The sequence below is a fragment of the Panthera onca genome, chromosome B2, assembly GCF_046562875.1.
Source record: "Panthera onca isolate mPanOnc1 chromosome B2, mPanOnc1 haplotype 2, whole genome shotgun sequence".
Taxonomy (NCBI): domain Eukaryota; kingdom Metazoa; phylum Chordata; class Mammalia; order Carnivora; family Felidae; genus Panthera; species Panthera onca.
The window spans coordinates 5,071,335-5,086,001 of record NC_138343.1 but is presented as its reverse complement, the minus strand read 5'-3'; the positions used below and the strand labels follow the sequence as shown (position 1 = coordinate 5,086,001).

Genomic DNA, 14,667 nt, shown 5'->3' with positions numbered 1-14,667 from the left:
GGCGGCAGGGGCGGGAGCGGATATAACAGCGCTTGCGCGCACGGTCACAAGCAGGGTCGGAACCTCAGAGCGCGAGTCTCTGACGGCTTGGCAGCCGGAGCCCGCGACGCCGGACCCGGAGCGCACAGTGGGCGGGGAAGACGGAGATTTCTTCGCCCTGCTCGCCCTTGGTGTTTTGCGAACACATCGGGGCTCCCGGCTCTTGCAAGGCTCATTCGTGTGCGGTGCCCAGAAGCAGGAACGGTCCACGATGAACCGCTTGACACAGCACCTGCTGGAGCTGTTGAAGACGATGGGCAGTGGTCGCGATTTTGATAGAGTTTTGAAAAAGGTATTGGAGTCAAAGCCTCGGCTTCTAACGGAAGTACGATGCTTGGGGCGGGTTGCGCTGAAAATTAGTAGCTCTCGCTAGGTTCTGTTGGACGCCCCGGTAAATTCAGCAATGATGATTACTACTGTTATGGAGAGCCATTATGTGCTGGGTCAAGTGCATAGTTTATTTCATCTAAATGTACATAAATACAGGTCTTCATTGATTTCCGATTGGGCTACGTCCAGATAAACCCATTGTAAATTGAAAATATGGCATGTCCAAAGTGCATTCAGTATACCTAGCCTACATAGCTTACTTAGCCTAGCCTATTTTAAATTTGCTCAGATCACTTCTTAGCCTGCAGTTGGGCAAAACCGTCTAACACACAGCCTGTTTCGTGAGAAGTGTTGAATATCTTATGTAGTTTATTGAGCTCTGTACTGAAAGTGAAAAACGGAATGGTTGTATGGGTACAGAGTAATTTTAAGTATAGTTGCTTACCGTCCTGATGGAGGGCCTGACTGGGAGCTTCCTGCCACTGCCTAGCGTCAGGAGAGCATGGTCCTGCATGCATGTAGCTAGCCTGGGAAAAGATCGAAACTCAAAATTCGAAGTCGTCTCTATTGAGTGTGTATCGCTTTCACGCCATCGTAAAATTGAAAAATCCTAAGTCAAACCATCGTAAGTCCGGGACTGTTTGAATGATTGATTATCACTTGTTCTGGAGACACAGTTGCTCGGTGTCAGAGCTAGAAAGGACTTTAAAGTTCAACCCTTGAACAAACAAATGCCTGTAGTGCTCTGGGGGGGAAAGTAATCTATAGTTACCATGCACTTGCAGCCTAGAGCGTTTGATAGTAAAAACTTGCAGTCAGGGAGGAAGGACAAGTTCTGGTGGAGTGGCCCTACAGAGTTAGGCAGGCTAGCCCCTGTCCCCTTTGCCACATGAACAGACTAGCCCAGATTCCTAGTTCTCGCGGTCTGTGTAGAAATCCTGTTCCATAGGAGTCATTTATAAATAAGCATGAATAACAGAAGCCCTTGGTTATGTCAGATTTGCAAGACACTTAACAACCTAAGAACTTTTAGGTTTTTTTCTGAATATTTTAAAGCATGCATGCCTGTTTTCCTTCTGATTAGGAAAGAGTTTGGGGACATTTGGAAATAGGTCACTTAAAAGTGGAGTTTAAACACAGACCAACTGCATTCATTGGAAGAATGTGGTGCATTAGACCAAGGTCTTCCTCCTGGAAACAACACCTGGGCTGTATTTTCAACATGTAAATAACTTTCCCTAATTATCTGTAAAGGCTTTTGTGAAAAATAGAGGAAATAATACTTAGGCAAATGTATTTAATGTTTGCAAATAGCAAACACGATAAAATAACAAACACAATACACTACTTTATAATTAACCCTTTGAGAGATCTCTTATGCAAAGAAAGAAGTATTGGACTCGGGGGGAAGTTTGAATTCCTTAAAAATTCTGGAGCCATTTTCATTGTTAACCTTTGGATGTGTGTCCTCTCATGATAATCTTGTCATGGGTTGGATTTGCCTTTGAGTGTCTGATTAAAATTCTCTTAAACTTCGTGTGTGCCTGCCTGAGTCGGCACTGGTGGTAACTTGCCTTCCAAGAAGATATGCCTGTTCAACCAGATGTATAGAGTTTCTCAGATGTTGCAGTTTAAAGTTGGGTAGTGATACAAATTATTCTAGACCCAGCACTGTCCAACAGAGATACAGTGCAAGATACAAGTGCAAGCCACATGCATAATTTTAGATGTATAAAATTATAAAACAAAAAGAAATAAATAAAATTAATTTTAGTAATATATTTTAAGCAACTCATTATATCCAAGATAGTGTTTTAGTATGTTATCAATACAAAAGAGTATTATTTTGGGGGGACTTCATCTTTGAAGTCCGGTGTGAATTTTACACTCAGAGCACATCTCAATTCATACTGACGATGTCTCAAGTGCTCAATATGGAGTTGTGGATAGTGACTGTCATACTAACTGCACAGGTCAATACCATTGTAGGTGCTCTGTATTAATTTGATCTAAAATAGGATTTGTGGTTGTTTTGTGTGGGCAGAGTTGCTAGGGCTAACATATATATTTATGCAGGGGGCGCCTGGGTGGCTCAGTAAGTTAAGTGTCAGGCTTCTCACGGTTTGTGAGTTGGAGCCCCGTGTTGGGCTCTGTGCTGACAGCTCAGAGCCTGGAGCCTGCTTCGGGTTCTGGGTCTCCCTCTCTCTCTGCCCTTCCCCTGCTCATGCTCCGTGTCTCTCTCTCTCTCTCTCTCTCTCTCTCTCTCTCTCTCTCTCAAATAATTAACATTAAAAAAAAAATCCCCCAGTCCAAATGTCAATAGTGCTGATGTCGAAAAACCTTTTTAATCACTCACTTTGTGCTGGGTTAAAACTAGATAAATTGCTACTCTCTCGTTCCAAGTTTGCACTGAATTTTGAACCGGTTGTTCAGATCAGACTTCCACATGTCTTGGTATAAGACAGAATGTGGTCTCTAAGTCTCTACTAACAATTATTTATATTCTCTTTGTTAAAATAACCAGTGTGTTTTCTGTTGCGTCCCTGGACCTTGGCTGACAAAAGTATTTTATGTCAAATAGTTGTCCCTTTGGTTAAATATGACACCAGAGATTTTTCAAGGCAAGGATGCTCATTCTTAAGCATTTAATGCAAACGCCTTGTTAAAACTAAATTGGAGTAAGGATGCATATGATCTTTCAGACACGCCTGTGTGCTTACTTCACTGCTTTTGCAAAGATGAAGAGGGATGATGTTTCTTAATATTAACAAGCGTGAGAAGCGGTGGTGCAGTATCAGTGCTCTCCATCTGCCCCTTGCCCCGTTCCCACAGTGGCCCCACACGTGTTCCATAGGAATCATTTATAAATAAGCATGAAAAACAGAAGCCCTGGGTTCTACCAGATTAGCTAACTACCCCAAGAAAGAGAAACACCTCATCCAAAGAGAGTTGCGTTTTTTTTTTTTCTTGATTATATGGTAAGAAAATTCTGTCCTAACCTTTGATTCTTTTAATGATTTTTTTAAAAGCCAATGAATTAAATAGAAGAACACTTGAAAATTTGGCTGATAATATGCCAAGGGGAGTTTTGGTTTTTGGACAGATATTGTACCCCAGCATATAGAATCTGCTAAAGGATGGTGACTTTCTGTTCTTCCCAAAATGACCTATTGAAGAAGGCACCTTCCTATCAGTCCTGGTACAGATGTCAACCTTGTGCATGAGATCTTACATTGGAGCTTCTTTATTTTAGCCTGTTCTAAAAACAAAAAAAAAACCACCTCTGGTTTATTGATGTTTATAGATACCCACAAAACCCATCTTTTGTAAAATACCGATAGAGAAGAACCAACACTGAAAGTCCTGTTCTTGCTATAAGATCACTTTAAAATCATTCGACAAACCGAGTACTGTGAGATGATGAAGAACTACCAACCACAGTTCCTTGCCTTCTAGGAGTTTATCATCCAGGAGAGGAGAAAAGTGGGATCTAGGGAAGTACCAGTCCCATCAACCGTCCCTGAGAAAAAAGAGTCCCATGAATGAAAAAGTTCAGGAAACATTGATGGTGGATCCCCCCACTTTTTTCAGTGTATTTATTTTAATGTTTATTTTTGACAAGAGAGCACAAGCAGGGGAGGGGCAGAGAGTGAGGAGGACCAAGGATCTGAAGTGGGCTCTATGCTTGACAGGGATGAGCCTGGTGGGGGCTTGAACTCACCAACCACGAGATCATGACCCCAGCTGAAGTCGGATGCTCAACCGACTGAGCCACCCAGGTGCCCCATATCCTCCCCTTTTTAAAAAAAAATTGCAGCAAAATATACATGACATAAAATTTGTCATCTTAGCCACTTTAAAGTGTACAATTCAGTATTAATTGCATTCACATTGTTGTGCAACCATTAACCACCATCGACCTAAATGTCTAACCATAGGGGAACTGGTGAAAGAAATCCCTTATAGCTCTATGTAAAGAAGGCACATTTTAAAAAATGACTTCTTATCATAGGAGCATGTCATTAAATGATGCGTATGACTTTATAAAATTAGAAATTGTTATATTTATTTACAATAATAGCATTTACTATGTTTCTGGCACTGTGCATTTCACTAATTTAAACTCTTTATGGCAAGAGATACAATAAATGTCGAAATCCAGGGCACCTGAGTGGCTAGCTCAGTTGGTTAAGCATCTGACTCTTGATCTCGGTGTCATGGGTTCAAACCTGGTGTTGGGTTCCTGGCTGGGTGTAGAACCTCCTTTAAAAAAAAAAGTGCATTAAGGAATCTACTCCTGAAGTCATTGTTGCACTATATGGTAACTCACTTGGATGTAAATTTAAAAAAAGAATAAGGGGCGCCTGGGTGGCTCAGTCGGTTGAGCGTCCGACTTCAGCTCAGGTCACGATCTCGCAGTCCGTGAGTTCGAGCCCCGCGTCGGGCTCTGGGCTGACAGCTCAGAGCCTGGAGCCTGCTTCCGATTCTGTGTCTCCCTCTCTCTCTGCCCCTCCCCCGTTCATGCTCTGTCTCTCTCTGTCTCAAAAATAAATAAAAAACCTTTAAAAAAATTAAAAAAAAAAAAGAATAAATAAATAAGTCAAACTACAACTATCTGGAAAAGAATTAAGAAAAGTAGTCAGCCAGTAAGCATGAAAGACTGTTCAGCAGCACCCATAACTGGCTAATGGCAAACTTAAACCATGAGACACTGTGTTATTTTGCCCATGATATTGTAAAAAGAGCAATTATGAGTAATAATATGCATTCCTGAGGATGAATTAGGGAATGAGGCACTCTTACTCAGTGGTTTTGAAAAGTAATCTGGCAGATTGGTTAAAAATTTACATAACCTTTTACCCAGCTACCTAATTCTGGTAATCTGTCTTCCGCAAATAAAAGCATCTTTGTTTGTAATGGTAAAAAATATTCAAAGAACATATATCAAGCGATACTTTAATAAATCTAATATAGTCAAATACTAGGGAATCCCACAAAGCAAATAAAGAAGATTTCTGTGATATGAGCTACAAGCATGACTAATTCTACCAGGAAGAGAAAAATGAAAGTTGCAAAGTAATGTGTATCATGTGATCCCGCCTTTGTAATTTTATACAAAGAAAGGAAAAAAGCCTTCTATGTGCATATATGTTTGAAAAAGTCTAGAGAATGATACTGCATGATACATGGCACTGAAGGGGTGGGAGGTAGGAAAATGCATCTCTACACCGTTTATTCATATGAAATGATCGTTGCAGTTAAAAATCTAATAAAGGGGAGGAATGTGGCAATTTAGATGGCTCAGAGATAGAATTTAAGGAGTCAAGATACAATTAGTGAAATCATGGGCTCAAGTCAAGAGTTCATCCTCCTGGCAGTGCTGTGACTGTCATCCCCGTTTTATACATGAGAAAGTCGAAGCTTACCTTTTCTAAGCCCTTACGGCTAGTAATTGGGATCTTAACCCACGTGTCTGCCCCAAAGCCCATGCCATTAACTCTATTATAGTGCCTAACTTTATAGAACCTGTCCTCTAACCTTCTGAGGGAACCTGAAAGCCAGTGTGGCCTTTGGTGGTCTCATGAGGCCGGATGATTAGATGACCCTAAGACTCGGGTGGGCGGTGCAGAGTAAGAGCCAGCAAAGGGACTGTGTCACTCCACAGAGGAGGAGGAAACCCAGGAGAAGGTGGACGTGGGAGTTCAGGAAAGGCCAGGAAAAGGTTTGGATGTCTCGACATGCTGAGAGGTCAGGTAAACAAAGGCCTGAAAAATATCCACTGAATTTAGTCATGAGGTCATTCAGTGAATGAGTTTAGTAATTGGAGAATTCTAAGTTCCAATCGGGCGATTTTAAGAAAAATCCATGTGAAACTATACAAACCGACTTGGGGTTTCACAGTTGTGTTCGGGTCCCAACTTTATGAGGATGAGAACTGAAATGTCTTGATCCCCCATGATATGCCGGGCCGTGTTCCAATTGCTTAATTTGAATGTTATCCTGCTCTCGACCACAGTTAAGGATCTTGCCTCAGCCTGGCTCCAGAGCTGATGCTCTTGCCTATTGATCTAAAGCCACCCATGCGATTAAACTGCTAAAACACACATTATAAAACCCAAGTGCTGGGCGGCTACAGCACACGGTTGAGCCACAGTACTTCTGTAGCATATGCCCTCTTAGGGGCCCTTACCGTAACTGGCCTGTTTGCCGCTGTGCCTCCCGCCTCCTTACTCTTCCCTCCTTTCCTGCTTTTATGAAGGTACATTTATACGTTGTCCTCAGACACTTCCTTCTGGTATCTGCACTGCGTCACATACGAAATCCGCAATGTCTGTCATCAGGACAACTTGCTTGAAAACAACCTCTTTCACAAATACATAAACTTCTCATTCACTGACCTCCTCGGTTCTCGGTGCTTTTGTGTGTTAAACCCGGTCTTTCGTATTCAGCGTCCTTCCGTGGCTGACTCGCGTGGTTACACACACAGATTTTCTCAGGCCACGTGCCACGCTCCTTTAGGCCCGTGGCAGACACCCTCACTGAGCCAGAGACACACACGTCTTCATTCATTAGCAGAGGCAGGGTGGTGAGCGGCACAGCGATCACCAGCAGTCACAATGATGACTGTGGACCAGGACCAGGACCAGGACCAGGATGACCAGAAACGTCAAGGCCTAAGGAGAGCTCTGGGGTTCGCACGGAGTTTCCTGTTGGGGGCCATCTCCTTCGTGCTGATTATCAGGCATTCCTTCTCACTGCCTTTCCTGAAAAGGTAAGGGAGGAACGGGGGAGACGGTTATCGGCGATGGAATCGGAGCCTGGGTGTTCGGGGTGAGGAAGGAGGGTGCCGTGGCGGCAGGAGCCATGGGAACTCGTGTGAACGCATGAGGAACCGAGGAGAGGCAGTCCGCTGCAGGCCGTACAGAAAAGGGACGGGTGATCGTATGTGTGCACACGTACGTAATTTTTCCTATAAACCGAGGAGCCCACGTGTTGGACTGGGCTGAGCCGTAAAGGTTCTTGCCATCGTACCGCGGTGGCCCGGAGAATGGAATATATCTGGGTGCTTCTCAGCATTGTTGGTTTTGGCCTCACTGCATCGTAACAGGCGTGGCAGCTATCCTTCCGCATGACACCCGACGCATCAGGACCCAGTTGCCCGCAGCAGTCCAGGTGAGCCGTGAAGGGAGGTGATTCTGCAGAGGAGTTAAACCTGAGATGTGGGAGTCCGATGAAAACAACAGGACCCACTTCAGAGATCTGGGCGGGTGGAAACAATGCGTGCAGCATCGCGGAGTGTGGTCTCGAACCCAAAGTTAGCCGTAGTTAATAACCGAATAAACAAGCGTGTCCCCTATAACCCGTATCTTGACTGAGACCAAGATCATTTATGCTCTCCTTTTTAACAGGCTTCTCCTCATACCCCCCTTCCTCATCAGAGAGAGGTTAGCTCTCCGTGGGCCTCTTCCCCAACAAGACTATTGATTAGCTTTGGGGGCTGGCTCAGACAACCCTTTGTTAGCTTCCAGTGGCTTAATTCCTTTATTTTACCCAGGGAGACGACAGAGGGCGACACATAAAAGCATTTCTTTTGCAGGATCAGGCTGATGGGAACAAAATTCTCTCTACTCCAATGTGTATTTTAAACCACTCGTGTGTACCAGTGTGTCCTTTGGCCTTTCAAGTTGGGGGAAAGAAAAACAGTCAAAAACTGTATTCTGCAGTAGAAAGTCAAGCTGACATTTGCATGGCCTCCCGTCACCCCCGCCGAAGTCAGATAATCACTAACTGATCTCTACTCAACACGCGACGCCTTCACATGGCCCCCAACTGCCTTCAGTTCTCTTCCCCTGAACTGTCTGGCTTGTTCCCCATCTTCACTTGGCTCACTCCTCCCTGTCCCTCAGGAGGCCTTTCCTAATGTCTGTTCTCTAAAAACATACTCCATAAAAGTTAGATGCCCTTCAAGCAACCTGTACTCTCTTCTCCAGGAACCCTCCCACTGCAGTGGTCTGCGTACGGGCTCTTCCTTTAGGTTGCGAACCCCTTACGAGGAGGGATTTGATTTCATTTGTCTTTACGTTGTCAGTGCTTAACATACTCGTGTAAATGCCCGAATGAGGGCAGTTTACACGTTGGTCCTGTTCGATGTGTAGTTTACGAGGACATCTTGTGGCTACATCATTTTTCGTGTGGATAGCCTTGATCCTGTCTAACATGATTTGCCATTGACTTACCTGTTATGCAAAACATGACATGATATTGTTTAGGATGGTTTATATTGTGTGGCTGTGTTTGTTTTACCTCAGGGCCTAGTTCTCCAGGGGAAAAACAACAGCAAAATCACTAAAGTTGTGGTTTGTGAAACTCCAAAGCGTCTTCCTGGTGGGAGCTGTTAAAGGCCACTGCAAATCCAGAGACATTATAGTGTCTAGGGAGACTTGAAGATAGACAGACCTAGATCTAAATTTCAGGTCTGTCCCATCACGGGTGACCCCAACAACAAACCACCATGAACTTCAGTTACCTACTTAAAGGGGCAGTGGAAACTACCCCTTCCTTATTACATAGTATTTAAGTGTTTGGCACAGAGCCTAGCATAGGAAAATGCTCAGTTGAGATAGCGGTTATCTAGAACCTAATCATTTAATGCTCGAGACATGCCACACCCCCAAATACAACAGATACACCAAATACTCATCTGTATTCTGCCTGAACACCTCTAGCAACAGCAAAAATGACCATTGCTAAATGTAGCACATCCCATTCACAGCTCAGTTCCAATTTCTCAATCTTATACTATGACGTTTTTCCTAGTAATTTAACTAGGATATAAAAAACATATTTCTATTATTTTTCCAAAAGCTTTTTTTTTTTTTTAATTTTTTGACAGCGTGCATGCGAGTGGAGGGGGGGGGGGTGCAGTGGGCAGAGAGAGGGGGAGAGAGGATCCAAAGCAGGCTCTGTGCTGACAGTAGAGAGCCCCATATGGGGCTTAACTCACAAACCATGAGATCATGACCTGGGCTGAAGCCAGATGCTCAACCAACTGAGCCACCCCAGGGTCCCCAAAACTTTCCTTTTGAAAGATTTTGATATAAAAATTGTAATTCATTATTTCCCTTTTTATCTTTTATGTACTTATTTTTCTTTATAATACCATAAATGGGGCAGGATCTTAAAAGTAGCAGTTTAACTTCTGGATTCTGTGAAACTTTGTATAGTAAAATGGGTTTATGGTATAAGTTTGTGAATTCTAGACACTCAGTGAATTACTGAATTTCTTCCAGTCTATTCAAATTATTTTAAACTATTCATTACAAAGTCATTATAAAAGTTACTCTCTGCAAAAACTAGGGAACGTCCAAATGAAACCTATCGTGGGTTAACAGATCACAGGGACCAGCTAGCTTTCTTGGTCTAAAATTCTATGGAGACATTGAGATGTCAGGTTGTAATATATAAGGCTGGAAAGCTTAGAATATTTGATTTCTGCAGTGAAGATTAACAAAAACTACTGTCTTTCCCCTAAATATTCCTTTTTCTTCAAAAATAATTTATATATGAGGGGCACCTGGGTGGCTCAGTCGGTTAAACATCTCTGATTCCAGCTCAGGTCATCTTATGTTTTGTGGATTCGAGCCCCACGTCGGGCTTTGTGCTGACAGCTCAGAGCCTGGAGCCTGCTTCAGATTCTGTCTGTGTCTCCCTCTCTTTCTCTGCCTCTCCCCTGCTCATGCTCTGTCTCTCTCTCAAAAATAAGTAAACGTTAAAAAAGATTAAAACAATTTATATTTGGGGTAATTTCTATCAGAAAGAGATTGGCAACTTATTTGAATTTCTGCCCAACTGTTTTGGGGTGACTTAGTTTAAGATTTTAAGTAATCTCTACACCCAATGTGGGGCTCAAACTTACAACCCCGAGATCAAGAGTCACACGCTCCACCAGCTGAGCCAGTCACGAGGCCCTGGGGTGAGTCAGTTTAATCGGACGATAATTCTTGATGGGCTGTTTGGGCTTTCCTAATACCAAAGCATGTTCAAAATTCTTTTTTTCTTTTACATTTAGGTGACTCTGGTCTCTGCTACCCCTGGGAAACTGATTTGTGAAATGAGAGTAGAAGACGACCATGCCAATAAGTACGGCACTCTGCATGGTGGCATGATAGCCACCTTAGTGGATAACATATCAACATTGGCTCTGGTGTCCACAGAAAGGGGAGCACCAGGAGTCAGTGTCGATATGAACATAACGTATGTATCCAAACTGTACTACAAATACCTTTTTATAATGTGAAAACTCATTTCAAACAATGAGACTACGTACAATTGTAACATGAATAAAACTGGAGGTGCCCCGAGCTCATCATGCTTAAGGGCATGTATAGCTGTGCCCAGAATATCCCAGAGCCTTAGAATCTAGAATTGGAGCAACTGATTTCCAAATGCAGTATGTATGTATCCGGAGGAAAGGGGTAATGACCTAAACATTCAAAGAAGCAAACATTTGGCTTCTGTTATGTTATGGGGAAAAAACTCCCGGCTTGTAACCATTGCACAAAGTCCTGAAAAGTGCCACCTGTACAAAGGTCTTAGGAGGGTTGTATTGAGTGCGTATAGAGAAAAGCCTGAATAAAAGTCAGAGTTGGATAAACCTTTATAAAGTATCCATCGCCATTGCCTTGTACCAGAGTGAACACAAAATGGCCAGTTTTGCAATCCTGTATCTCTCCCTGCAGCTGCCACCAGGCTCCATGGGTATAAACTGTGTGGTCAGGAAGCAGCACCCCAGATGTCAGGCTGTCACTCACTCTGGTGAAAATGCCTGCAGGGGTCAGACGTTTCCAAATGTAAAAGATCTAGTTCCAGTTTTAACCAGTACTGGTGCCAGTCCGGTCACTAGAATGCAGGGCGTGGAGGTTTTGTTTCAGTATGACTGCTTTTTCCACCTACACAACAGAAGAATGATTTTTACTGGGGGCACCCGAAAGCCAATGTTATACAACATGAGGGCAGTGGAAATAACGTTATCAGATTTGTAGACAATCTAAATCTTTTATTAGGCTCACTTCAGAAAATTCAGCCCGCGTCTACTGTGGAAATAAATGGAGGGTGCCATTCACAGGTCACAGGACAAGGGCAAACGGTCTTGAAATTAAGATCCACGGAAAGAACAGTTTCCGTTCGTTGTACTGCCGAGCAGGCTGGGCGGTCCTTACCTTACTCCGTGAGTGGGGGTGGGACCCGCTGATGATTCTACTTGGCCTTGGGTGCCTCTGCCCAGAGCATGGATGCCCCAACCTGGCACCTCGGGATCTTGTGAGATCCTACTGCTGCTATCGTCAGCCTAAAGATTCTTTAGGAAGTCAGACAGCTTCCATCAAGAACTGCCGGAGCTTCAAAAACTGACCCACCTGAGCAGAAAGAGTCTCAAAGGTTTACTGTCGATATTTCATAAAGAAAACAACTTATGAATATATACGGCTCATCACCAGCATTCTAAGGAGTTCGCATTAATTAATTCCTTATAGTTCTCACATTAGATCGTTTTAAGTGCCGTAAAGTGCAGAATTTACTCAAGTGCAGTTGAGTGAATTCTAAATATTGATAGAAGATACAGTAGGCCCCTCTTACCCATGGGGATATGTTCCAAGACCCCAGTGGGTGCCTGAATCCACAGGTGGTACCGAACCCTATACATACACACACGTGATAAAATTTACTTATAAACTACGCACAGTAAGATTAACAAGGATAATGATAATATAGAACAAGCGTGATATAGTATGTGAACGTGGTCTCTCAAACTACCTTCTTGTACTGTACTCACCATTCTAGTGAGGATGGGAGAGGATGAGACACCCAGAGCAGCAGACGCAGTGAGGGAAAGACGTAGGCAGGGACGCAGCGTTAGGCCACTGTTGACCTTCTGACAGATCAGGAGGATCATCTAATGCTTTATGGACCACAGATCACCCAAGCTATGGAAAGTCAAACTGCAGGTGAGGGGGAACCTACTGTGTAGACAGACACCAGGAACACTTCACCCAGGACGTTCCCAAATAAAGATGAAAGAGGAAACTTGAAGAAAGGGGGCGGGGGGGGGGGGGGGCTTCTCATATTTATGGGAAAAGAAACTCGTGGGGATATGAAATGGGGAAGATGAACTTGGTCAAGACCAGCCATTCAAATCTGACAAGACAGAAAGCTTACGGATACCATTCTTAAACTCTTGTAGAAAGAAAATAAGCGACATCTAAGGGACGCACACAACTTCCCGTTTTAAAAAATGTTAAGGTGCGCCTGAGTGGCTCAGTTGGTTGAGTATCCAGCTTCAGCTCAGGTCACGATCTCAGTTTGTGAGTTCTGCTATCAGAGCAGAGCCCACCTCGGATCCTCTGTGCCCCTCTCTGCCCCTCCCCTGCTCATGTTTGCTCTTTCAAAAATAAATACAGAATTTAAAAAAAAAAAAAAAATTTTTTTTAACATTTATTTTTGAGACAGAGAGAGCATGAACAGGGGAGGGTCAGAGAAAGAGGGAGACACAGAATCTGAAACAGGCTCCAGGCTCTGAGCTGTCAGCAGAGCCCGACGCGGGGCTCGAACCCACGGACCACAAGATCATGACCTGAGCCGAAGTCAGATGCTTAACCGACTGAGCCGCCCAGGCAGCCCAATAAATACAGAATTTTAATAAAAAATTATTTGCTGTTAACTATATTTGTTTCCCTTCAAGGTACATGGCACCGGCTAAAATAGGAGAAGATATAGTGATAACAGCCCATGTTCTGAAGGAAGGAAAAACACTTGCATTTACCTCCGTGGATGTGATGAAGAAGGCCACGGGAAAATTAGTAGCACAAGGCAGACACACAAAACACCTGGGAAACCAGAACACCACCGGCCTAAAGAAATCCAACAGCGAACACCAAGTGTAAATTTGACTTGAACAGATGTAACTTTCAAAATAAATTAGCACAACCAGAAGTGGTGAAGAAATCTTTTCTTTGGAGAAAATGACATAAGACAGTGAGTGAGATGCTTTTCATCTTAAATCTCTTCAGTCTGTAATCTATGTATGGTAATTGGGTGAAAACATTCTTAGCTGAAAGGGTCTCTGAAAACTTAGGTAAAGCAAAGCAAGGACATTTTGAAATGAGATTACTTTTTTTTTTTAATGTTTATTCATTTTTGAGAGACAGAGACAGAGCATGAGTGGGGGAGGGGCAGAGAGAGAGGGAGACACAGAATCCAAAGCAGGCTCCAGGCTCTGAGCTGTCAGCACAAAGCCTGACATGGGGCTTGAACTCACAGACTGCGAGATCGTGACCTGAGCTGAAGTCGGACACTCAACTGACTGAGCCACCCAGGCGTCCCGAAATGAGATTACTTTTAAACTAAAGTCCAATACTAAGCTATTTTAAGCACTTAGGGAAATATAAATGCTTAATCTGTGAATTTATGTCCTTCTCAGCTTTTAAAATAACTGCTACATTTTTTTAAAACCCAATTTCAAGATTATGGAACTTCAAAGTTAATGAAACATAGCTCATATTGGAAAATAAAATAGATTGAGCTGTATAGCCTAAAATAGTCCTCAACAAAGTCTGAGGCAAAGCACATTAGTGACATAGGAAATAGTCCGATGGATGTGCTGTTTTTCTCTGATGGAGAATTTATTGAGGTGCCTGGGTGACTCAGTCGAGCGTCCAACTCTTGATTTCGGCTCAGGTCAAGATCTCGTGGTTCGTGAGTTTGAGCCCTGCATTGGGCTTCAAGCTGATAGTGCAGAGCCTGCTTGGGATTCTCTGCCCCTGCCCCCCCCCCCCCCCCCCTTCCCCCGACTCTCTCAAAATAAACTTTAAAAAAAAAAAAAAGGAAAAGAACTTATCCTAGGACTGGCATATTTTGTACTAAGGGCGGGGAGAAAAACATACTATTACCCCTTTTCTAGTACCTAGAATAAAACCATGCAGATCACAAAATGGGATCAGAAAGATTAAATCACAAATCACTTAGTCCATTTCTCAAGTTCTGTTGAACGTGGCATTCTTAGTATTTCATTTCTGCATCATGGGGTCTTCTGAACATTTCATTAACTAAACATCAAAAAGAAAGGAAGCAACTTTAAATAAATTTGGAAACACTATCAGCAGTTAAAGGCTGAGTATTCTTTGCTTGTTCAGGAATACGTGCTTCATCTATGCTCAACAGAGCAGACTTCCCCGGAGCAGTAAGCACACAGGGCACCCAGTTCTTGATTTCCGAGATTTCCCTCTAAAAGCACCCTGGGCTCCT

The 14,667-nt window shown here is 43.3% G+C and overlaps 1 protein-coding gene across 1 annotated transcript; it reads left to right on the top strand.

Moving 5' to 3' along the window:
* The first annotated feature begins 20 nt into the window (after positions 1–20).
* Positions 21–13,356, top strand: ACOT13 (acyl-CoA thioesterase 13). Its single transcript, XM_060614667.2, has 3 exons — positions 21–331; positions 10,439–10,623; positions 13,106–13,356. Exons 1-3 carry the CDS (start codon positions 251–253, stop codon positions 13,305–13,307), a joined length of 468 nt encoding a protein of 155 aa, XP_060470650.1. The 5' UTR covers positions 21–250; the 3' UTR covers positions 13,308–13,356.
* The last annotated feature ends 1,311 nt before the right edge of the window (positions 13,357–14,667 follow it).